A 26,291-nucleotide genomic window follows, 5' to 3' on the forward strand; every position below is an offset into this window, starting at 1 on the left:
AAATTATGGGTAATATAAACAAAACTTACCCTTAGGACTAAAAGTGATTCTATGCCATATAGTAATAGTGAAAGTCCATGCAACACGCGTGGTAACGTCTTTCCTCAGGGAGTTTAAAAGAAGCATGGGGCAGCAGGAGCATTGTTTTCAGTACACTGTGTGGTATGTATATACTTGCTTGTAAAACTTTGTATGTGACAATGAACGTTAATGTATTTATCCTCTAGCACTTGCTTTAGATATTCTGTGAATACAAATAGATCTATGCGATTCTACTTTTGAATCAAAGGAATTAGCTCACTGACCGTGACTATCCTAATCCACATTAGCTCTCCAACTTCAATTGGCTCTAAGAAATCCATATGACTCATTTGTTCCTATGGATGTGGAGTGTGGCACAATCTGGAGTCCAGAAGTGTCAGAATAACCAGACATGTTATTCTCCTCTGTAGTCTATAAACCCATACATAGTCACTTCAATGTTCATCCTGATGCTCAAAAAGTGGTCTAAAACAGGGTTCCCCAACTCCAGTCCTCAAGGCCCACCAACAGATCATGTTTTCAGGATTTACTTTGTATTGCCCAGGTGAAGCAATTATCACCTGAGCAATACTAAGGAAATCCTGAAAACATGATCAGTTGGTGGGCCTTGAGGACTGGAGTTGGGGAACACTGGTCTAAAATATAAAATACTAACCTGTATGCGGTCTGGAACTCCAGTGCTGTCCATTCGGCTTGCTACATTCACAGTGTTTCCCCAAATATCATACTGGGGTTTACGAGCTCCAATAACACCAGCAACCACAGGACCAATGTTAAGTCCTGCATAAGAAACGTAGAAAATATAATCATTAAGATATTAAGATTAAGATCTAGATATTTACCGATGTCAAAGTGTCAGAAAGTTACAGAAGACAGGAAACATAACGTCCATTACACAATTAAATATTAATGCTGCCTTGATAATGACGGAACAAGGCACTTGGCATGTGTGACATACAGCATGATTATTTATCTTAATGACCATTATGAAGACAACTCAGCACTTGTGAATGCCATTCATTTCATGACGGAAATGCACATTATTCCTTGTGTTTTTAAGATGGGAGAATGAAAGGTGAATTTATGGAAGTCAAGGCAAGGTAAATTGAACACATTACATTATGAAGGAAACACATGCTCCGACATTGTAATACTCACCAATCTTCATCTGGAAGTTATTGAAGGAGTGCTCATTGATATACTTCATCTGCTCCATCAGCTTCATCGCATAGTCGGCCAAGGCGGTAATATGCGATTTGCCCTCTTTGTCGTAAGTTGTATCATTTAGCCCTGAAGCCGCCATGTAGGTGCTACCAATGGTTTTGATTTTCTCTAACTGCTTGAACTTTTCTTCACTTATTATCTGTTGAAAACAGAGAGGTTACCAATATCTAGAGATTATCTCGTCCTCAGCTTTCCAACACATAGGAAGTAAAAAATACTTATTTCAAGTTTGAGAAAAAAAACCCAAACAACTAGAAGGATAAATGTGTTCTTAGGCTATGTGCCCACGTAGCGTTTAAAACCCAACACCTGAAACCGGACTCCTTCCCAGAAAACGCGCGTTTCTTTCCGCGCGATTTTGAGCGGTTATTGCGTTTTCCCCGCGATTTTCGCTTGCAGAATTCAAGCACTTTCCAAGCAATTTGAAGCACCGCTTGGAATGTGATTGACAGGTTGGTCACACTCGTCAAACATAGTGTTTGACAAGTGTGACCAACTTTTTACTATTGAGGCTGCCTATGCGGCATCAATAGTAAAAGATAGAATGTTAAAAATACTAAAAAAATAAAAAAAACGTGATATTCTCACCTTCCGACGTCCCGCGCAGCCTTCCCGGGCCTCAGCGATGCTCCGGTTCCCAGTAATGCCTTGCGAGACCATTGATGACATGAGGTCTCGCGTTACTGTAGCGGTCTCGCAAGGAATAGGGACCGCTACAGTATCGCGGGACCGTGACATCATCAAAGGACTCGCAAGGCATTACTGGGAATGCGAGCATCGCTGAGGCCCGGGAAGGCTGCACGAGACGCCGGAAGGTGAATATAACCCGATTTTTTACTTTTAATTCTTTTTTTTACAGGGATATGGTACCCAGGGCCTGGAGGACAGTCTCCTCTCCTCCAGGCCGTGGGTACCATCCGCACATGAGCCGCTCACTTTGTGCATGGTGGTCATAGCCACATTCGGTAAGTAAGCAGATCTCATGCATTCCTATGGGTGCGGAATTGCGGCAATTCTTTGCAGAATCGTGGCGATTCCGCAAAAAGAATGAGCATGCTGCGTTTTTTTCCGCGATGCAATTCCGCAGCGGAAAAAAACGCATCATTAGCACAGCATGTGCTGAATGCCCTAGGAATGCATGGGGTGCCTTCAGTATGAGTTTAAGCGTTTTCGCGCCGAAAATCAGGGCAAAAAAACATAAAAAACGCAACGTGAGCACACAGCCTTAGACTTTCCACACAATTCAGAAGGAAATAAACATTTTAGTCAATATGTATTAACATACATCGAGGGGATCATTTCCTTCTGACCAGGATATTATTAGTGGAGGGTGCATGTGTTTTTAAATTGGGTGAGCGGAATAAAATCACTGTCAGAGGAATCTAATCTCCCATGGGAACAAAGGCTTGGACATATTGAATGTCAACATGCTCAATCTCTCTCCGACACCTGCCCTGCTAAAAATCATGAGCAGGAGTTGACCTTGCAAAATACTTCCTAAATCAATTAAACTAATTCACTGCAATTTATCTTGAAATATGTAATCACCCTTCCAAACAATCAGAATTTAAATTGTTAGTAAAAACGACAATATAATGGAAAAATACACAAAGTGTAAAAAACCTGTAAGTATAAGCCTGTAGTGCAATGCATGTTTCACTCCACAGGATGTGACCATGCTGAAGGCACCTGAACAGCATTCAATCTGTGATCTAATTAACAATCCCCAGCTAATGCCAATTTTTGGTTTGATTTAGGGCAAAATCAATGAAAAGCAGCTTCAAGCTTATGGAACATGCCAATCAAAAGAATCGACAAAACCACAAAGATTAAAAAAAGAACATAAAGCTGTTTTTTCTTTTGTAATGTACCAGTACATACATGAAAGTTTTAAAAACTTTTTGTCATGGATAAGTCATTGAAACAAATGTAGCCATATTTTACATGGGTGTAATTTATACTTTCTTCTGCACATAGAAGTGATTCTCTTATTGAATACAATTGATGCCCATCACTGGGAGGATAGGGACAATATAGGACATTGGTAATCACAGTATCACTTACATAGTCATATGTTAAAGTTTGGGCACCCCTATTAATGTTAACCTTTTTTCTTTATAACAATTTTGGTTTTTGCAACAGCTATTTCAGTTTCATATATCTAATAACTGATGGACTCAGTTATATTTCTGGATTCAAATGAGGTTTATTGTACTAACAGAAAATGTGCAATCTGCATTTAAACAAAATTTGACCGGTGCAAAAGTATGGGCACCCTTATCATTTTCTTGATTTGAACACTCCTAACTACTTTTTACTGACTTCCTGAAGCACTAAATTGGTTTTGTAACCTCATTGAGCTTTGAACTTCATAGCCAGGTGTATCAAATCATGAGAAAAGGTATTTAAGGTGGCCACTTGCAAGTAGTTCTCCTATTTGATTCTGCTATGAAGAGTGGCATCATGGGCTCCTCAAAACAACTCTCAAATGATCTGAAAACAAAGATTAGTCAGCATAGCTTTTCAGGGGAAGGATACAAAAAGTTGTCTCAGAGATTTAACCTGTCACTTTCCACTGTGAGGAACATAGTAAGGAAATGGAAGAACACAGGTACAGTTCTTGTTAAGCCCAGAAGTGGCAGGCCAAGAAAAATATCAGAAAGGCAGAGAAGAAGAATGGTGAGAACAGTCAAGGACAATCCACAGACCACCTCCAAAGACCTGCAGCATCATCTTGCTGCAGATGGTGTCACTGTGCATCGGTCAACAATACAGCGCACTTTGCACAAGGAGAAGCTGTATGGGAGAGTGATGCGAAAGAAGCCGTTTCTGCAAGCACGCCACAAACAGAGTTGCCTGAGGTATGCAAAAGCACATTTGGACAAGCCAGTTACATTTTGGTAGAAGGTCCTGTGGACTGATGAAACAAAGATTGAGTTGTTTGGTCATACAAAAAAGCGTTATGCATGGAGGCTAAAAAACAGCATTCCAAGAAAAACACTTGCTACCCACAGTAAAATTTGGTGGAGGTTCCATCATGCTTTGGGGCTGTGTGGCCAATGCCGGCACCAGGAATCTTGTTAAAGTTGAGGGTCGCATGGATTCAACTCAGTATCAGCAGATTCTTGACAATAATGTGCAAGAATCAGTGACGAAGTTGAAGTTACGCAGGGGATGGATATTTCAGCAAGACAATGATCCAAAACACCGCTCCAAATCTACTCAGGCATTCATGCAGAGGAACAATTACAATGTTCTGGAATGGCCATCCCAGTCCCCAAACCTGAATATCATTGAACATCTGTGGGATGATTTGAAGCGGGCTGTCCATGCTCGGCGACCATCAAACTTAACTGAACTGGAATTGTTTTGTAAACAGGAATGGTCACAAATACCTTCATCCAGGATCCAGGAACTCATTAATAGCTACAGGAAGCGACTAGAGGCTGTTATTTTTGCAAAAGGAGGATCTACGAAATATTAATGTCACTTTTATGTTGAGGTGCCCATACTTTTGCACCGGTCAAATTTTGTTTAAACGCAGACTGCACATTTTCTGTTAGTACAATAAACCTCATTTGAATCCAGAAATATAACTGAGTCCATCAGTTATTAGATATATGAAACTGAAATAGCTGTTGCAAAAACCAAAATTGTTATAAAGAAAAAAGGTTAACATTAATAGGGGTGCCCAAACTTTAACATATGACTGCATTAGGTAAAACTGAACCGAGTTTGAAAATCATATCGGTCATCAATGGAAATGGTGGATAAAGTCACCGTCCAAGTGAGCTACATTGTTATGTACAAGAAACTGTGCAATGACCAATGTAATTTGAGTACATCGGTGAAAGCTGTGCGTTTTCAAATGGGAGGAAAATCAAGTATTAGACTTGAGGGCAAGGTTACATTTTGATTTTTTTTAGAAACACTACATGTAATATTTGTTATCACCTCATCAAAATCCGCAATAATCTCATTGAGAAGCCGCAGACACTCCACTCCTTCATTATTGGCCTCAAGTTCGACGTAGAATTCCGAGAAATTACTGATCGACGCAAACATAACAGCCACACATTCACAGGACTGATAGTACAGTTCATCATTCCTATGTTCCCGGGCCAGAAAATGAGCGGCAACATCTTTAGGAAGGATATTGTGCAGGAGACGCCTGTTGTATGCTTGCAGCTCTTCCATATCCTCCTTTTCTCCAGTTGCCTGCATAGACATAAAAAACAGTCAACACAAGACCTCATACAAAGCCTAGTTTTAAAGTAATCATACTTCGGTTTAGAATTGAAAGATTGATATACCCATCACAACGACATGCATCTCAGACAGAATAGAATAGAATAGCAGAATAGTAATAGAATAGTAATAGAATAGAATAATAATAGTAATAGAATAGTAAGTAGTGCCTTAGATAATCACTAGGCCAAGATCGATAAAATTGCAACATAACCAATATTAGGTACAGTACTTCTCGTGTTTTTGGTCAAACTAGAATTACTCATTACTTGCCACTTGAATCCCCTGCTGCTCCAGTGCTCCCACTTTGATGGTTCTCATTGGAACCAGAAGTGAGGACGTCCTGCCCATCAGTAACCTGACTGGGTGCATGGTACGTGCTCGCTGAGGCCAGTGAAGGGCTGACTGATGAAGGAAATATCATATTCAATGTCTACTGGCACCAACTGAGTTGAACGCTGGCGGATTCAAGGTGTAAGTACGGTTTATTTCTTTATTTTATATTACTTACTTTTTGCCCACTTTATTTTAAAACAAACAAAATACAAGAAAACAGACCTAAAATAAGTGTATCTGACTTATGACATCACAATATTAAACTAAATGCTTCCATAATTCTAGATGTAGCATAGTATAGAAGTTATATTTGCCATACTGAATAATTGCAAGTTTACTTAGACCCACTAGTTCAGCATTGATACGGCGTCACTGTGATGTTCTAAATCAAAGTGGTCTTCAATTGGTCTTTTTTTTTTCTTTTAAATTATAAGCAATAGTAATAATAATAATAATCTTTATTATAGCATTTGTACCTGTAGTTTCCATAAGAAATCTAGACGAGCCGTGGATTCTACTTGTTGAGCATGGAGATACAGAGCCAAAACAAATACCGTCAATATGACTGGCGTCACATACTTCAGATGTATCTTATCCTCCACGAAACTACAAAAAAAAAAAAGGAGCAAGCAGGAGAGTTTCATTACAATAAGACAGCAAACTATACTCGGGCTAATAAAAGTGGGTGGACGCTAACCTGTAATGTTAAGGCCCTCATAAATATTAGATAAAAATTGGCAGTAGCCACAAATTTCAGAGTGTTTTTGGGAAAGAGAAGGATCCAGCTGTTGGAATTTCAATTTCTGACCCTTTTGTCCTCCCTGGAGGTAAAACGCTTTGAGAGTAGTCTGGCTCCTGTTCTTTCAGAGAACACAGGAGCTCTGGGTTGGTCTCCACTACAGTAGATTCATCACACTTTAACGACTAGGTGACAAGATTCTGCACCGCCAAATATCCCTCTATCTTACTGCGCTACAGAAGGAATTAAGCGCATGGCAAACCAGAAATGGAAAATCCCAAATTCAAGCCCCTTTACAGGTGGATTTATTACAATTGATAATTTTTGCACAAAAATAAACTGACATTTTGTAAAACTGTAATGCAATTTTACTGTAGTCGAGACAAAAATATCCACAAAAATGGCAAATATGGATAAATCTTAACCCAATGTTTAGTTTTATCTAAATCATAATTATCCTGAAGATTATGCTTTATTTGATGGGTAAGAAAGTCACTTACAAAGTTACCACTCGTTGAAGTAAGCAACTGCACAACCTAATATAACACCAATATACGGTACTATACTACAGATACGGTACGTTCACATGCAGCGCTTTTGCAACTTTTATTGTTCAAAATGTTGGTTTTGCTGCATTTTTGTAGAGATTTTTTTTGTTTTTGTTTTAGCGGTTTTACTTTGGTGCAGATTACATGTGTGATACAATAAGTTTAATAAAGTTAGATTTACGCCCAAACAATGCAAAATACAGTGCAAAAATAAAGCAATGAGAGTGAAGAAACCCACTGCTCTGTGTATGTGAAGAAACATTGCAAAAACGCTGAAAGAATTGACCTGCTGCACATTACAAAAATGCTGCTCAAATGCTGGTCTCATATTCAGTTACAGTAGTAAAGAAAAAAAAAAAAAAAGGGGGTGCGTGAGATTTCTGAAATCTCATACCTTTTGCTGGTACTGTAAAATGCAGCTTGTTATTTGCATAAAAAACCAGTGAATATAGCTAAATAAACAGCAAAAATAATGCAAAAATGAACCCTAAGTTGTCTATTCTCTTTACATTACAGCACCCTAGCTTTCCAGGACAGCACCTTAAAAACACCATCTGTACCATTCTCTATAGTGAAGATGATTCCACAATGAGACCAACTCTGAGCTGAACTGTACTAAATGGAGAAAAGCCGCCTGTGCTCTCTCACTGCGGCAAAATGCACATTTACATTACACTTCATTTTTGGTAAAGTCCTGCATATATGCACACACATACACGACTTACCATCTCTCCTCTTCTAGTGTATTATTGAAGGAACTGAAAAGGGGAAAAAAAAAAAAAAAAGGATATAACTTATGTTTATAATATTTTCAGCTATGATAATATTACATATAACTTAATTTATGGACATCTACGGTATGATTTATTTTCCCGTGTAGACTAGATGGGTTGTTACCGACATCTGGTGAGAATATCATATCAATAACACCTTTAGGAATATATTTACTTAGAAAATCGGTGACATGTTCAATACTGATCTCACCCACTGGAGATGGGAAATTCTGAGTCTTTTCTCTTTAAGGCTATGTGCGCACGTTGCGTATTTGCTTGCAGAAATTTCTGCAAGGTTTCTGCATCTCTTGGCAGAAAAACACAGTGGAAAATACGCCCGTTTTTATGCGTTTTTTTCATTCCATAGAGCTAAAGATATTAAAAAAAAAAAAGAATTGTGATAATTTCCTTGTTCAACCTCTTTCATTTTCCATTGAAGACCATAATATCAATACATACTATGTTCAAATTTATAATGTTTACACACACAAAACAAATTAAGTGAATATAATAAATACATTATATATACACACACCATATATACTCCTGTATAAGCCGAGATTTTCAGCCCATTTTTTTGAGCTGAAAATCCCCCTCTCGGCTTAAACACGGGTCATATACCTGTCCTGCCGCGGTCTCTGCAGCCTCGCTTCTCCACTATCTCCCTTCTTGTCTTCAGCGGTTACGTGGTACCGCTCATTACACTCATGAATATGCACATATTCATGAGTGTAATGAGCGGTACCATGTGACCGTTGAAGACAGGAAGGGAGACAGTGGAGAAGCGAGGCTGCAGAGACCGCGGCAGGATGGGTGAGTATAGCGATATTCACCTGTCCCCCTGTCCCTCGCTGCTTACCGCTGTCTCTGCTGCATCCTGTGTCAGTGACGTTTAGGCAGCAGGGGGCGCGATGACGTGGTTAGTGCACGCCGCCCCTCTGCTGGCTGAACAGTCACTGACACAAGAAGCGGCAGACAGCGGCGATGGACCCAGGAGAGGGGAGAATGGCTTTTTTTTTTGCAGCATATGGGGGCATATTCTATGGAGCAGCATATGGGGGCATATTCTATGGAGCAGCATATGGGGGCATAATCTATGGAGCAGCATATGGGGGCATAATCTATGGAGCAGCATATGGGGGCATAATCTATGGAGCAGCATATGGGGGCATAATCTATGGAGCAGCATATGGGGGCATATTCTATGGAGCAGCATATGGGGGCATAGTCTATGGAGCAGCATATGGGGGCATATTCTATGGAGCAGCATATGGGGGCATAATCTATGGAGCAGCATATGGGGGCATAATCTATGGAGCAGCATATGGGGGCATAATCTATGGAGCAGCATATGGGGGCATAGTCCATGGGGCAGCATATGGGGCATAATCTATGGAGCAGCATATGGGGGCATAGTCTATGGGGCAGCATATGGGGGCCATAAACTATGGAGCAGCATATGGGGGAATAATCTATGGAGAAGCATATGGAGGCATAATCAATGGAGCAGCATATGGGGGCATATTCTATGGAGCAGCATATGGGGGCATAAACTATGGAGCAGCATATGGGGGCATAAACTATGGAGCAGCATATGGGGGCATATTCTATGGAGCAGCATATGGGGGCATAATCTATGGAGCAGCATATGGGGGCATATTCTATGGGGCCATAGTCTATGGGGCAGCATATGGGGGCATAGTCTATGGATTCCACCCTTGGCTTATACACGAGTCAATAAGTTTTCCCAGTTTTTTCTGGCAAAATTAGGGGGGGGGGGTCGGCTTATGCACGAGTATATACGGGGGTATATATATATATATACACACAAACACACACACAGTACAGTCCAAAAGTTTGGACACACCTCATTCAAAGAGTTTTCTTTATTTTCATGACTATGAAAATTGTAGATTCACTCTGAAGGCATCAAAACTAAGAATTAACACATGTGGAATTATATAATTAACAAAAAAGTGTGAAACAACTGAAAATATGTCTTATATTCTAGGTTCTTCAAAGTAGCCACCTTTTGCTTTGATTACTGCTTTGCACACTCTTGGCATTCTCTTGATGAGCTTCAAGAGGTAGTCACCAAAAATGGTATTCCAACAGTCTTGAAGGAGTTCCCAGAGATGCTTAGCACTTCTTGGCCCTTTTGCCTTCACTCTGCGGTCCAGCTCACACCAAACCATCTCGATTGGGTTCAAGTCTGGTGACTGTGGAGGCCAGGTCATCTGGCGTAGCACCCCATCACTCTCCTTCTTGGTCAAATAGCCCTTACACAGCCTGGAGGTGTGTTTGAGGTCATTGTCCTGTTGAAAAATAAATGATGGTCCAACTAAACGCAAACCGGATGCAATAGCATTCCGCTGCAAGATGCTGTGGTAGCCATGCTGGTTCAGTATGCCTTCAATTTTGAATAAATCCCCAACAGTGTCACCAGCAAAGCACCCCCACAACATCACACCTCCTCCTCCATACTTCACGGTGGGAACCAGGCATGTAGAGTCCATCTGTTCACCTTGTCTGCGTCGCACAAAGACACGGTGGTTGGAACCAAAGATTTCAAATTTGGACTCATCAGACCAAAGCACAGATTTCCACTGGTCTAATGTCCATTCCTTGTGTTCTTTAGCCCAAACAAGTCTCTTATGCTTGTTGCCTGTCCTTAGCAGTGGTTTCCTAGCAGCTATTTTACCATGAAGGCCTGCTGCACAAAGTCTCCTCTTAACAGTTGTTGTAGAGATGTGTCTGCTGCTAGAACTCTGTGTGGAATTAACCTGGTCTCTAATCTGAGCTGCTGTTAACATGCGATTTCTGAGGCTGGTGACTCGGATGAACTTATCCTCTGCAGCAGAGGTGACTCGGTCTTCCTTCCCTGGGATGGTCCTCATGTAAGCCAGTTTCTTTGTAGCGCTTGATGGTTTTTGCCACTGCACTTGAGGACACTTTCAAAGTTTTCCCAATTTTTTGGACTGACTGACCTTCATTTCTCAAAGTAATGGTGGCCACTCGTTTTTCTTTACTTAGCTGCTTTTTTCTTGCCATAATACAAATTCTAACAGTCTATTCAGTAGGACTATCAACTGTGTATCCACCAGACTTCTGCACAACACAACTGATGGTTCCAACCCCATTTATAAGGCAAGAAAATCCACTTCTTAAACCTGACACCTGTGAAGTGAAAACCATTTCCGGTGACTACCTCTTGAAGCTCATCAAGAAAATGCCAAGAGTGTGCAAAGCAGTAATCAAAGCAAAAGGTGGCTACTTTGAAGAACCTAGAATATAAGACATATTTTCAGTTGTTTCACACTTTTTTGTTAATTACATAATTCCACATGTGTTAATTCATAGTTTTGATGCCTTCAGAGTGAATCTACAATTTTCACAGTCATGAAAATAAAGAAAACTCTTTGAATGAGGCGTGAATTTTCATAACCAGCAGAGGGAAAGTCAATGGCTGAGGGCTGATGTTAATATTCTGGGAAGGAGCCAAAGGTTCCCAGGCTATTAATATCAGCTCACAGATGTTTGCTTAGCCTTTATTGGCTAATTTACACCGGAACCCCAGAAAAAAATTGACATGGGGGTCCCCCTATAAAATCAAACCAGCAAAGGCTAGGCAGACAGCTGCAGGATGATATTAATAGCCTGGGAAGGGGCCATGGATATTGGCCCCCCAAGGCTACCAGGCTAAAAACATCAGCTCTCAGCCGTCTCAGAAATGGCACATCTTAGAGATATCAATTCAGGCACTTAGCCTCACTCTTCCCACTTGCCCTATAGCGGTACCAAGTGGGGTCCATATTTGTGGAGTTGATGTCATCTTTGTATTGTCAGATGACATCAAGCCCACAAGTTAGTAATGGAGAGGCGTCTATAAGACACCTATCCATTACTAATCTTATAGTTACATGGTAAATAAAGACACAGCCAGAATAAAGTACTTTATTTGAAATAATCACACCGACTCCTTGATTGAATCTAAATTTACCATACTTACTGAACGCCTAATCCCTGACGCCCTCCTCTCCTGCAAACAATCAAAAAATAATAAACTAACATATAATTCTATCCTGTCCGACGTAGTCCATTTAATACAGAGTGTCCCACGGCGATCTCACGTGTAGAACAGTCACATTGGGACTACCCAGCCTCTGGCGATACATTGACAGGAGGTAATCGCTCCCGCAGTGTATCACTGAGCTGCCGTAAGAGTTCACCAGAGTTCATCAGCTCTGGTGCTCTCACTTACGGCACACTGCTGCGTGAGAACCGGAGCTGATCAGCTGATGAACTCACGGCAGCGCAGTGATACACTGCGGGAGCGATTAACTCCTGTCAGTGTATCGCCGGAGGCTGGGTAGAGCTGTTACACCTCCCGATGTGACTGTTCTACAAGTGAGATCGCCGTGGGACACTGTAGTAAATGGACTACGGCGGACAGGGAGTATATGTTGGTTTATTATTTTTGATTGCTTGCAGGAGACGCGGGCGTTGGGGATTAGGTGTTCGTTGAGTATATATTTTGCATGTAATTATGTAAATGTTTTGACACAGGCACTGGATGAGACTATTCTCCCATCATCGGCTCATGATATCTCTGTTATATGTAACAGCAGACATAGCCGGATGGGAGTAACAGTGCCATCAGACAACGCCTAAGTACAATCACTATGGGCTGTTTGTCGCATGGGTACACACACACACACACAGACACCCACAAATTCTCCCCCACCACACTCTTCCTCCTTCTGACATTTCCTTTCACAATTCGTAGCATTTTTGGCAGCAAATCTGCAGCAAACACGCAAACCTTATTACACTTGCGGTTTTGCTGCAGATTTCACTGACTCAATTGAAGTCAATGAGTCAAAAAGCACTGCAGAAATGCAAAAAATTGGCATGCTGCAGAAAATAAAACGCTGCAAATACGGACGTTAATTTACTTATGTGCACAACACTTCTGGATTGTCATTGAATTACCTTGCTTTAGTATTCTATTGCGTTTTTTGGAGCATTTATGAGCGTAAAAATTGCTGCGAAAACGCATCGTGTGCACATAGCCTTAAAATCAGTAGTATTGCTCTTAGATGGCATTTTCCAAACGTGATCATACACCTTTACAACCTTGCTGGCAAATCAAAAGTGCATGTTGGAGTTCAAAATGGACAATTAATTGATTAGCTTTAGACATACTGCAAACCATTAGGCTATGTGCCCATGTTGCAGAAATGCGGAATTGTCCACAGCATTACCACAGCTCCCCGCCGCGAGTAAAATGCATGCGGAATTCGCATGCGTTTTCCAGCAAAACACAAGCATTTTGCAAGCGTTCTTTAGCTTGCAGAAAACTAGCGCTTTTCCAAGCATCGCTTGGAAAAGTGATTGACAGGTTGGTCATGCTTGTCAAGCATAGTGCTTGACAAGTGTGACCAACTTTTTACTATTGATGCTGCCTATGCAGCATCAATAGTAAAAGATAGAATGTTAAAAATAATAATAAAAAAAAAAAAAATATTGATATACATCTCCTCCTGGCAGCCCCCGATCTCCTCAGCGACGATCCCGGTCCTCAACGGCGCTGCCGGCAAGTTCCGTTCCCAGACGTGCTTTGAGAGAATGACCTTTGTGACGTTGCGGTAGCGTGACAGCCAAGTCATCAGAGCGTCATTCTCGCAAAGCACGCCTGGGAATGGAACTTGCCGGCAGCGCCGCTGAGAACTCCGGGGGTCGACAGAAGGTAAGTATATCCCTATTTTTTTATTTTAATTCTATTTTTTACAGGAATATGGTACCCAGGGCATGGAGGAGAGTCTCCTCTCTTCCAGACCCTGGGTACCATCCGCACATGAAGCGCTCACTTTACGCACGGTGGGCATAGCCACATGCGTAAAGTGAGCGTTTCAATGCAATCCACGATTCCGCAAAATTAATGGACATGCTGCGGATTTTTCCGCTATGCGATTCCGCAGCGGAAAAATCCACAGCAACTGCAGAATCCCATAGGATTGCATGTGATGTGTTTTAACTAGCGTTTAAGCGTTTCCGCAGCGGCAAAAACGCGGAGGAAAGGCTTAAAAAACGCAACGTGGGCACACAGCCTTATGGACTGAAGTGGTTACACGAAAATCTGGAAGTCCCTCCTTTTTACTTGTTTTATTTCGCAGGACACGTGGGTGCATAGTTGCCGCTAGGTTATGCATGTCTGCAGTGCACTTGTATTTAATGGGTGCACATAAGACACAGTGGCTTGAGAAAGCATACACCCCCTTGGCATTTTGTGTTTTGCTACCTCATAACCTTGTTTTTTTTCCCATTTTTTTTTTGTAGAGTTTACATCGGCAAATGTAAAGAACATGAATACAACTGTGAACATTTGTTTTTCTTTTTATTGTGAAGCAAAACACCAAAATAACTGAAAACTAAGGTGTACATAACTATTCACCACCCCCTAAAATAAGTACTTGGCAGAGCCTCCTATTGTGGCAATTAAGGCTGCAATTCACTTTGGATAAGTCTCTATGAGCTTTCCACGTCTTGCCACTGGGATTTTTGCTCATTCCTCAAGACAAAACTGCTCAAGCTCATTCAAGTTAAATGGTTTCCTCTGGTGAACAGCAATCTTCAAGTCTGACCACAGATTCACAATTGGATTAAGGTCTGGGATTTGACTAGGTCACTAAGTTACACGTTTTCGCTTAAACCACTAGAGTGTTACTTTAGAATTATGCTTTGGGTCATTGTCTTGTTAGAAGGTGAACTGACAGACTGAAAAAGGTTTTGCTCAAGAATATCCCTGTAATTCGCACCATCCATCTTCCCGTCCACTTGGACCATTTTTTCATGTACCTGTTGTCAAAAATATCCCCACATCATGATGCTGCCACTACCATGTTTCAGTGTGGGGATAGTGTTCATGGGGTGAGGAGTTATGTTGATTTGTCGCCAGACATAGCGTTTACCTTGGTGTCCAAAAATTTCAGTTTAGGTCTCAATCTGACCACAGCATCTTCCTCCATACATTTAGGTAGTCTCCCACGTCTTTTGGCAACACCAAAATGACCCGAGCAATTTTAATGTGTAAGTAAAGCCTTTTTTCTGCCCACTCTTCCATTAAGGCCACCTCTCTGGAGTGTACGGCTTATTGTGGTCGTATGGACCGATACTCTAGTCTCTGCTTGAGAACTCTACAGGTTTTTCAGTGTTACCGTTGGTCTCTGTGCTGCCTCTCTGATTAATGCCCTCCTTGCCTAGGCTGAGAGTTTTTGTGGGCGGCCTGCTGTTTGCAAGTTTGTTGTGGTAGCATGTCCTTTCCATCTGATACTAATGGATTTGATGGTGCTCCAGGGGGTTCATCAGACACTGGGATATTTTTTTTTTTTATTTGTTATAACCCAATCCTGACTTGCACTTCAACAACTTTGTCCCTTACTTGTTTGGAGATCTCCTTGACCTTCATGGTGTTGTTTGGTTAGTGGTGCCTCTTGCATAATGTGTTACAGCCTCTTTAGTCTTTCAGAAAAGGTATGTATATGCTGACAGAGCATGTGGCACTTAGATTGCACGCAGGTGGACTACCTGTCACTAAGCATGTGACTTATGAAGGTAATTGCTGCACCAGACATTTTTAGGGGCGTCATAGCAAAAGGGGTGAAAACATATGCGCAAGCCAATTTTTATTTATTTGATTCCCTAAATGTAATTTAGGCCTATATTTTTCTCACTTCACCAACTTGGACTAATTGGTGCTGATGCATCACACAAATCGGACTACAATTTTTTTTAAGGATGTAACATATCAAAATGAGTAAAAAAAATAAAAAAAAAGGGGGGGGGGGGGGGGTTTGAATACTTTAAAAAGCCACTGTATATAAATAATGAATCCAGACCAGGACAATGCTAAGATTTACAAAATGTAGCAAACCAAGCAAATTAGTAACAATTAGCATGTTTTGAGACTTTTATTGTACAGAAGGAAAGTTTCTACTCCAAGGTAACATTTTGGGTTATTGTGAGAAATTAAAACCCTTATTATTATTATAGCGCCATTTATTCCATGGCGCTTTACATGTGAGGAGGGGTGGACATAATACATACAAGTACAGTTCTCTTAAACGATACAAGCCACGACCGGTACAGGAGGAGAGAGGACCCTGCCCGCGAGGGCTCACAATCTATGAGGCCGATTCATAATTACAGCAGTTTTCTAGTTTGAAAAGTTGCTAATTTTGTGACTGTTTGCCTCTTACTGTGTGCCTCAAATGTTTTCTTAGAAAGTAAACAGGAGTTGTCAGATGGATGGAGCCAGTGAGGTCCCAACAGGTTTATTATAATTTACATGAGAAAGTGGCGCATCTTGCGCCAGCTGATTTCTTTTCAACGCTGGCTTAAGAAACGTCAGTTTTGAAGACTCCCCCAAAGTTTATGAAAGACTTATAAAGATTGTGATGATTTATGATATGTTATAATTATAATCAGAGTACAATAAAATTTTATCTTTAAACAGGTTTTCCCACTACAGAAAACGGTGGCAAATTGTTAGGAGCATTGTTGCAAGTTTCAAATTTGCTGCCTACCAAGTACTAGACAGGTTTAGTAAAGCAAAGAAGTAACCAAGATTACTAACCTCCCCAATGCTTTGACATACAGTCATGACCAAAAGTTTAATGTAGAGACTTGGTATTTACAATGTTGTCTCTTATTTGTCAAGACTTCTGAAAATTGACCATGGCAGCTGAATATCGGCTTCTGGGCCAAATCCTGACTGCTTTTTGAAGCATGACCACAGGTTTTAACAGGGAATTTATCAGCAGGATCACACAAACTATTTATATGCATTATGGGCTGCACGGTGGCTCAGTGGATACAACCAAGAACAACATCTGCAAGGAGTCTGTATCTTCTCCCTGTGTTTGCGTGGGTTTCCTCCAGATTCTCCGGTTTCCTCCCACACTTCAAAAGTATGTGATTTCCTGTTATGTGATAGGGAATCTAGATTGTGAGGCCCAATGGGGACAGTGATGATAATGTCTGTAAAGCGCTGTGGAATTAATGGCGCAGTATAAGTGAGTAAAATAAATAAAATAAATATGCACATATAGCTCTTTCAAGACAAGTATAGCCATACCTTTACATTGCCAATCCGTTCCTCCATTACTATGAAATCAGCATTTAAATGAATTTGCTCATTAGAGGTTCAAGGTAGTTGTGAAGCCTCTGTCACTCTAGCTCTATTTCCTGTCTAGCGCTACCTTATCCTGCCTGACTGACAGCCTGTGTGGCCTTTCAGAGGCTGTGTGACTTCAGGCAAAGGAGCCGTGAGTAAAATGGGAGGCAGTGGTGCTGGGAGGACAATAGCACTGGAGTGACAGAGGGTTCAGATCTACTGTAGTCCTCTGGCCTCATTTGCAAATCAACACAAATGCGGATTTCCCGGTAACGGGGTAAAAATATTGCTGGACTTGTCTTTGAAAAAGCTACATGCTTTAAATAGGGGGGGTGAAATCCTGTTGAAAGATTTCCTTTAAAGCTAATCTGTCAGCATGTTTTTGCTACCTCATCTGAGAGCAGCGTAATGTAAGTAAAGAGAAGATGAATTCAATGATGTATCAGTTTACTGGCTGCAGCAGTTCTGACACAATCAGAACTTTTAGATTTAGAATGAAGCAGAGCTGAGAAAGCTAACCTCGCCCACACCAGGCTCTCCGTGCACAACCTCTATAGACAGGGAGATGCTGGACCAATGTAGTCTGGGATGTCCATGTCTTAGTGATAACAGAATTTCTTATTGGATTGAGATAAGAGCGTTTAATATTCTTGGCCCCCGAAACGTCAATGTTTTGTCCACCAAGCCACTTATCGTGTTTCTGTTGAGACACTGTGCTCCATCAAGCTGGAAAAAGAATTGTTCATCATGAAATTGCATCTGGTTAGTTGGGAGAAGTTGATCTTGGATAATGTTTAGAAACTATACTTTATACATGGCAATATGTTCTTAGGTAAAACTGGGAGTGACCCCAATCCTAGGAAGAAAAGCAACCCCACATACGAATGGTCTCTGAATGCTTTACTGTTGGCATAAATGCAGGACTCATTGTTGCACTCATCTTTTCTTCTTCAATAATTTTTCCAGATGTCAAACAGCCTCAAGGAGTTTTTCTCAGAGAAAAATAACTTTACCCCAGTCCTCTGCAGTTCATTCCCTATACTTCCGGCAGGATATCAGTCTGTCCCTGATGTTTTTCCTGGAGAAGTGGATCTTTTGCTGCACCTCTTGACACCAGGCCAGCCTTAAAAAGCCTATGTATGACTCACTATGTCAAGAGCTCGAGAATACCTTTTTAATACACATTGCTGCTATAAAAACTGAAGCACCAAATTTTGTGAAAACCAAAATTTGTATCAGTCTCAAATCTTTTGGTCACTACAGAAGAATAAGAGTTTCAGTAAGGAATCATGAGAGTCATTTTAGATAAAACATCTGAGCCAATTCAAACTGCACACAACTCCTACCCCATACCAGCCAAAGAAGGGTAACACATGCCAGAGAAGCATCTCCTAAGTTACAACGCACTCATCTGTAATGATTCGGACAAAGATTACATTACATCAGATCTACTCCAAAACTGGAGCGCCTGGATCAATTCACATTGAAGCAGATGATATGAACAGGATGAAGTAATGTACACTTTTTTTTTTTTTTAACCCCTTCAAGACCGCCAATATGTATATATACTGACCTGAGATATAAGAGAATATCATCCCCATAAAGGTGACAATCCAGCAGCTGTTGGCTGTCCACTATATCTGACAACTTGCTGTTTCACAAATGATCTGTGTTGGCACCGTCCGTATCTGTTTAACCCCTTAGTTGCTGCTGTCAAAAGTGACTACATCAAATAAATGGTTAAAAGATTGTGGGGGCTTGCATTTTAATCTAATTGATACACTGAGATCATGATTCTGTGATCCTGATGTTTGCCATAGCAGTTCATGGCCAAATAGCGGCCTTAGAGTCTCCCGGATATAGCGGTCAGTTCGGAAGTTAGCGACATTTAGGTGGTAAACAAACATTTTTTCATTCCGGCTATACCACTTTGCATTAATTCCTGAAAATTACCTGAAGGGTTAATAAACTACCTGACAGCAGTTTTCAATATGTCAGGGGGTGCTGTTTATAAAATGGTATCACATTTGGGGTTTTCCAATATATAGGACCCCTAAAGTCACTTTAAACCTGGATAGGTCCCTCAAAAAAATAAACTTTGTAAATTTCCTTGAAAAAATGAAAAATTGCTGCTACATTTTTAAACCTCCTAAAAGGCTAACAAAATAAATGACAGTTTTAAAAATGGTGCTGATGTAAAGCAGACATGTGGGAAAGTCTTAGTTACTCACCAGTTAACGGTATTTTTCGGAGTCCATGACAGCACCACCTGAGAGAGGGGATCCGCCCTTTAGGAACAGGAAACCTACAGATACAAAAAGGGTGGCACCTCTCCCACGCATCAGTTGGATTACAGAGCACAAGAGGACTTCCAAGGTTAATGTATGATTTATGTACAGTATTCTTTACAATTATAACTTTTATCACCAGTGAGCATATACAAGAAAAAAGACGTGCACACCCCAATTAAACTATAAGGGAGGGAATATACGGGTGCTGTCATGGACTCCGAAAAATACCGTTAACCGGTGAGTAACTAAGACTTTATTCGGTCGTCCATGACAGCACCACCTGAGAGATTTACAGAGAGTAATATCAGCTTTAGGGAGGGACTACAGCCTGCAGCACCCTTATACCAAAAGAGAGGTCTGTGGAAGCACCCAGGTCTAGCCTATAATGACTATAAAAGGTGCTCGGAGAGGACCAAGTGGCCGCCTTACATATCTGGTCGATGGAGACTTCTGATCTTTCGGCCCATGAGGTTGCCATTGCCCTGGTGGAATGCGCCCTCAGCTTTCCGGGTGGCGACCTGCCCTTTGATGTGTATGCTATTGCAATCGCCTCTCTAATCCATCTGGCTAGTGTATTTTTTGATGCTCTACAACCTTTTCTGGGGCCTTGATGAGAGATAAATAGGGCATTATCTTTCTTCCAGGGATCGGTGACTGACAGATATTCTATGAGGCCTCTCCTGACATCCAGGGTGTGTAGTTTCCTTTCTTTTTCGTTAGTTGGATTAGGGAGGAAGGATGGCAGAACTATCTACTGTGTCCTATGGAAACTAGAAACTACCTTTGGCAAGTACGCTGGATCAGGTCTAAGTATTACCCTTTCCTCTTTAAACTGTAAATAAGGAGGACACCTAGATAAGGCCTGAATATCGCTTATTCTGCGAGCTGATGTTAGAGCTACCAGGAAGGCTACCTTGAGGGACAGGTTTTTTAGGGAAGCCGACGAGATAGGTTCGAATGGAGTCTCTGTCATAGCAGTGAGGACTAGGTTCAAGTCCCACGGCATAAACCTATCCTTCAATATTGGCCTGGATCTACCTGCTGCCTTAATGAATCTGCTTATCCAATAATTACCAGCAATGTTACAGCTAAACAGAGCCCCCAAGGCTGACACTTGTACTTTAAGGGTACTGGTAGAGAGTCCCATGTCTAGACCTTTTTGTAGGAACTCTAATATCTGCATTATAGGTGCTGAATCCCCAGCGATTACTTCTGAGTTTTGAAGGAATTTTTTCCAAATTCTAACGTAAATTTTTGTGGTAATGATTTTCCTACTCTTAAGTAGGGTGTTAATTAGGTCTGCGGAGAAACCCTTCTCTTCTAATAATGACCGTTCAAACTCCACGCCGTCAGATGAAGGCCAGCCACCTGAGGATGGAAGACTGGGCCCTGGGACAGGAGATCCGGGATGTCCGGCAGAACCCAAGGATTGGACACCGACATGGTCCTGAGGCATGAGAACCATGCTCTCCTGGGCCAAAATGGAGCGATGACTATAACCCTCGCTCTGTCTTTCCTGATTTTCCTCATCACCAGGGGTAGAAGAGATAGGGGAGGGAAGGCGTAGGCTAGTTTGAAGTCCCAGTTTATCAGGAAGGCATCTACCGCCAGAGGATTTTCTCTGGGATTCAGGGAGCAGAATTGTTTCAATTGCGTGTTGTCTCTGGTGGCGAATAGGTCTACCTCTGGATATCCCCACTTTTGAACAATCAGATTGAATATGGAGGTGTTTAAAGACCATTCCCCTTGCTTTAGCCGATTGCGGCTTAAAAAGTCTGCCGTGATGTTGTCTTTTCCTTTTATATGCAATGCTGTTAAAGATAGGAAGTATCGTTCTGCTAGATGGAACAACCGCTCTGCTACAAACATCAGGGGTCTGGAACGGGTCCCGCCTTGGTGATTGATGTATGCCACGGTGACCCGATTGTCGGAGAACACTCGCACGTGATGGCCCTGTAGGTACACAAGGAGCTTTTTAGCCGCCTGTTCTACCGCTGTCAATTCTTTTAGGTTAGATGACATTCTTAACTGATGATGTTGCCATTGGTCCTGGACTAAAATTTCACCCATATGAGCTCCCCAACCGTAAGGACTAGCATCCGTGGTGACTATGCGGGTTACGTTATACTCCCAGGGCACCCCTTTTGATAAGTTATCTTTGTCTAACCACCACTCTAGGGACTCCCTTGTGTTACGGGATAAGGTTAGCTGACCCTCCAAGTAACCTCCAAGGACTTTTTGATGTAATAAGACCTCGCTCTGTAGTTTCCTTGCATGAAACTTGGCCCACTGGACTGCCGGGATACAGGCTGAAAGAGAGCCTAGAAGGGACATGGCTTTTCTGAGGGACATGGTGGGGTTATTGGAGGCGTTCAGGATCTGATAATGGAGGCGAACAAGCTTGTCCGGAGGCAGACGGCATTCCTGTTTTTCAGAATCCAGGGTTAGGCCCAAAAATTGTTGAACTTTCATTGGCTGCAACCGGGACTTTTTGACGTTCAGCAACCATCCTAACCGTTCTAGGGCAGACATTGCCTTTTGTAGCTGTTGTAAACAATGGTTCGCCGTTTTACCTACAATAAGAAAATCGTCCAGGTAGGGAATCACCAGAATGTTCGATTCACGTAGATGGGCCATGACCTCCGCTATCACCTTAGTAAACACTCGGGGAGCGACTGCCACTCCAAAAGGGAGGGCCGCATATTGGAAATGTCGAATTGACCCATCCAACTGAACCGCCACTCTGAGGAACCGCTGATGGCCTGCATGGATGGGTATATGGTAGTATGCGTCTTTTAGATCTAACACCACCATGAAGCAGTTTTGGAACAGCAATTTTATTGCAGACTTAATCGTTTCCATTTTAAAGGGACGTATGACCAAAAACTTGTTGAGGGCCTTAAGGTTAATTATTGTCCTAAAGGAGCTGTCCGGTTTGCGGACCAGGAACAGAGGGGAGTAGAATCCCTTCCCCCATTCTTCCTCTGGAACCTCTATCAGGACTTTCTTAGCGCACAGGTTATGAACCTCGGCTTCCAGGGCAGCTTGTTCTGCAGCAGACGACCTGAGTGGGGTGATTTTAAATTGATCAAGGGGAACCCTAGAAAACTCTAGTCGTAGTCCCACGGCTATTATCCCCAATATCCAGCTGCTATTGGAGATCAGAGACCAGGATGGGTAGAAGGCAGCTAGTCTCCCTCCTACTGGGGCAACTAGTCATTGGGGCGGCTTTTTCGTATCCCGAGCTGGACCTTCCTGGCGCCCTCCCCCAAACATGAATCCTGTACCTTTCCTTTTTTTGTCATCCCATCTGCCCTGATCTCTGGACGGCCTTCTCCGGAAAAACCCTTTCCTGGCAAAGGGACGTCTGTAAGAGGGGTTCGGGAAACTGGGAAATTTCTTTTTGTCATCTCCAGCTTTCTCCAACAATTCGTCCAAGACGGGGCCGAATAGGTACTCCCCCTCGCAGGGAATGGAACAGAGACGGGACCGGGCTTGAATATCTCCTGGCCAGCATTTTAACCTGAGCGCTCTTCGCGCTGCATTAGACAGACCTGCGGCTTTAGCCGCCATTCTTGCAGAGTCTGCAGAAGCATCGGCTAAAAACGCTGCGGCATTTTGAATGATGGGCAAATTTTTCCGAATAGATGATCTTGAAGCTCCATCTCTTAGTTCGGAATCTAGCTGATCTAGCCAGACCATCATAGATCTGGCTGTACAGGTGGCAGCTACCGCTGGTCTTAACGTGTCTGCTGACATCTCCCATGTCCCTTTAAGGAAAGAATCCGCTTTTTTATCTAACGGATCTTTCAGGGAGGCCATATCGTCAAACGGTATGGCGGATTTTTTAGATGCTTTGGCTACTGCTGCATCTAGTTTCGGGGCTTTATCCCATCTGTTTACTACCGGGTTATCAAAGGGGTACCTCCGCTTAAAGGCTGGTGGCATGGAGCCCCTTTTCTCCGGTCTCTTCCATTCTCTATCAATTAGGCTCTGAACCTTTTCGTTCAATGGAAAAGCTTTACGTTTTTTGGGGTCCAACCCCCCGAACATTATGTCCTGTGCTGAGAGTTCCCGTTTTTTTTTCCGCTACCCCCATGGTGGACCGTATAGCTTTCACTAATCTGTCCATCTGGTCTAAGGGGAAGCAGAACCGGCTAGAGTCTTCATCCGAGGAAGACGACGAGGAGGCCGAGGAGTCCGAGGAATTGTCCCCCCTTCCCAGGGGCGACTGAGGCCTCCGAGCCTGAACCACTAGCCTCTCTTCTCCTAGAAGGTTCTCTTTGAGGTAAAGCTTTCATTTCTGCCCTGATCATGTCTCTCAGGTTTGAAGTGAAGTCAGGTGTCTCTTCCGCTACCTGCATAAACGGGGGAGAGTATAAGGGCCTGACAATCTACCCCTGGACTCCCTGTCCTTAATAACTCCTACCGTCTGCCGTATGCATGGCTGGCATAACTTTTTAGGGTGGCCATCTGGTAGGGGGGAACTACAGAGGGCACATTCCCTGTGTTTCTGTTTTCCCGTAACCTTCTTCCCCTGAAAAAGAACATAAGGGAACACTGCATCAGGGTACATTCACGGAGATCTCTTACCCATGCAGATGAGGCAGGTACCGGATCACGGAGGGAGGCAGGGGGGTCCTTTCTGGAGGAACTTTCGCGGCTCTGGTCGCTAGTTCGTCTCTGTTTCTTCTGCTGGCTACTCGTATTGGCCTGTTTCTGCGGCCGCTACTGCGCCTCGTCCTGCTGGACTAAGGGGGCTTCCGACGTATCCATTGCTGGGGCCTTCAGAAGCACCCCAGCGGCGTCCCCATCTGCCTTATATGGCCTCCTGTACGGGTCAGCAGGCAACCTGCCATAGCACCACCCACCCGGCTTTGCGTTCCCTCCCCCATGCTCCGGCCCCCCTTGCGCCGGGTCGCCGCGCGACCCCCGGACTGGCATGCACCCGCGGCGCGCGCCGGAGGTCGGCCGGCACCCGACTTCCGGTATCGGCGCTATCGCTCCGCCCCTTCCGCCGCGTCACTTCCACCGCTCACAGAGCCCTGCGGGAGCGCGCGCGAAGGAGCCGCGCAGCCCTGCCCGGAGTGCCAGCCCCCCCCGCGCCCGCCGCCATGAGCCCGGCCAGGGGACAGCACCGACCGGAAGGACCGGGCCTGGGGAAGCGCACCGGGGCATACATACCAGGTGCTGGCTTTGGAGACGGCATCCACCGGACCCCTGCTCCACCTGCTTCGTCCACTGCCGTGGTGACCTACCCGGCCCCACCGTGGCGCTTCCAGGGACCCCGCACTGACCGAGGTAGGAGACCCCCTCGCTACCTGGGTCGGTCAGCCGGCCTGGGTATTCAATGAAGATTCCATGACGGACGATCTGTAGAGAGACCTGTCCTCTAGGAACAGGAAACCAACTGATGTGTGGGAGAGGTGCCACCCTTTTTGTATCTGTAGGTTTCCTGTTCCTAAAGGGCGGATCCCCTCTCTCAGGTGGTGCTGTCATGGACGACCGAATAAATGTTATTTATTCATGTTTTCCTGTGGTATGACTATCTGGGTTAAAGGGATTATCATTCAAAGTTTGAAAACTGCAATTTCTTTTACGTTTTTGTCAAGTTTCTGATATTTTTATAAATAAATACAAAACATATCAATCTAAATTTACTATTACCATAAATTATAATGTGCCACGAAAAAACAATCTCAAAATCACTGGGATTTGTTGAAGCATTCCAGAGTTATGACCACATAAAGTGACATTGGTAAGAATTTAAAAAATTGGCCCGGTCACGAAGGGGCTGGGGTCAATCGTGGTGGTCATGAGCTTGTGTTTAATAAACAAAGAACTTCCCTTGAAGATGCTTTACATGTAGATCTGGCCATAGATGCAAAGTTATATGTTACAGTTTAATGAATAAGGATAAGTTATATAAGTTTGGACAATGAACACACCAGCATTTACAAGTAGTAGTGGCGGCGGCACATATGTATATTGAGCTGGAGTTAACCATTAGATGTAGCCGCACAAACTATTGGGAAAAACAACATTCCACATGGCTTGATTTTTCTTTGTCCAACCTTTTGTTTCACTAGAATTTTACTAGAGGAGTCTAATAGTGATATATGTTTCAACCCTATTTAACCTGCATATATATAAAAAAGAGTCATATGTATATTACATATACAGGTCATTTCAAAAGTGCGGACTACATTTTCCATAACACCTATGCTTCAAAGAGTGCATTTAGTTTCATCACATTGCATTTGCTCTGCTCCAAGTCCTATTTAAGGGCAACAGAGATAGATGAGTGACAGAAAGACTCAATGGACTCCAAGTAATGCAGCTTCAGCCTGTCTTCTCTGCCTTCTGCTTGTGATAACTTTCCCCGTCAGGTTTTGCATCAATTGCCTGACTTCCTTAGCTTCTGCCTATATATTATAGGACTATACTGAAATATAGGACTATACTGAAATATGTACACACCACACTATTGATGAGCGAGTGTGCTTGTTACTCGAGTTTTCTGAGCATGCTCCGGTGTTTTCCAAGTATCTTGGGAGTGCTAGTAGATTATGTTTGTGCATCCACAGCTGAGTGATTTGCGGCTGCTAGACAGCCTGAACAAATGCAGGGATTGGCTGTTTATTAAGCAATCCCCACATGTATTGAGGCTGTATAGCAGCCGCAAGTTATGCAGCTGCGGAGACACAAACAATCTGCAAACACGCCCAAGATATTCAGAGAACACCCGAGCATGCTCGGAAAACTCGAGTAACGAGCACACTCGCTCATCACTACACAACACCCATACTTCAGATAGCATAATCAAGATTTTTTTTAAAACTCTGCAGCCAAAGAACCAACAATATCAATGCTCTTATAAAAGGCAAAAATCATATATTCAGCTGAATGAGGTTA

The 26,291-nt window shown here is 42.9% G+C and overlaps 1 protein-coding gene across 1 annotated transcript in view; it reads right to left on the reverse strand.

Moving 5' to 3' along the window:
- Positions 1-602: 602 nt before the first annotated feature.
- The window catches only part of ADCY6 (adenylate cyclase 6), a gene marked incomplete at its 3' end in the record, with an annotated part of 270,887 nt that continues 245,198 nt past the window's right edge, over positions 603-26,291 (reverse strand). Inside the window, exons 18-22 of the mRNA XM_073563442.1 lie at positions 7,863-7,895; positions 6,327-6,456; positions 5,221-5,484; positions 1,201-1,405; positions 603-822 (exon numbers count right to left, since the gene is read on the reverse strand). Of these exons, the coding sequence (XP_073419543.1) occupies positions 603-822; positions 1,201-1,405; positions 5,221-5,484; positions 6,327-6,456; positions 7,863-7,895 (852 nt within the window). The remainder of the gene's footprint in view (positions 823-1,200; positions 1,406-5,220; positions 5,485-6,326; positions 6,457-7,862; positions 7,896-26,291) is intronic.

This window comes from Dendrobates tinctorius, unplaced genomic scaffold (assembly GCF_039654945.1).
Source record: "Dendrobates tinctorius isolate UK_male_01 unplaced genomic scaffold, ASM3965494v1 ptg000388l, whole genome shotgun sequence".
In the NCBI taxonomy this organism is placed as follows: domain Eukaryota; kingdom Metazoa; phylum Chordata; class Amphibia; order Anura; family Dendrobatidae; genus Dendrobates; species Dendrobates tinctorius.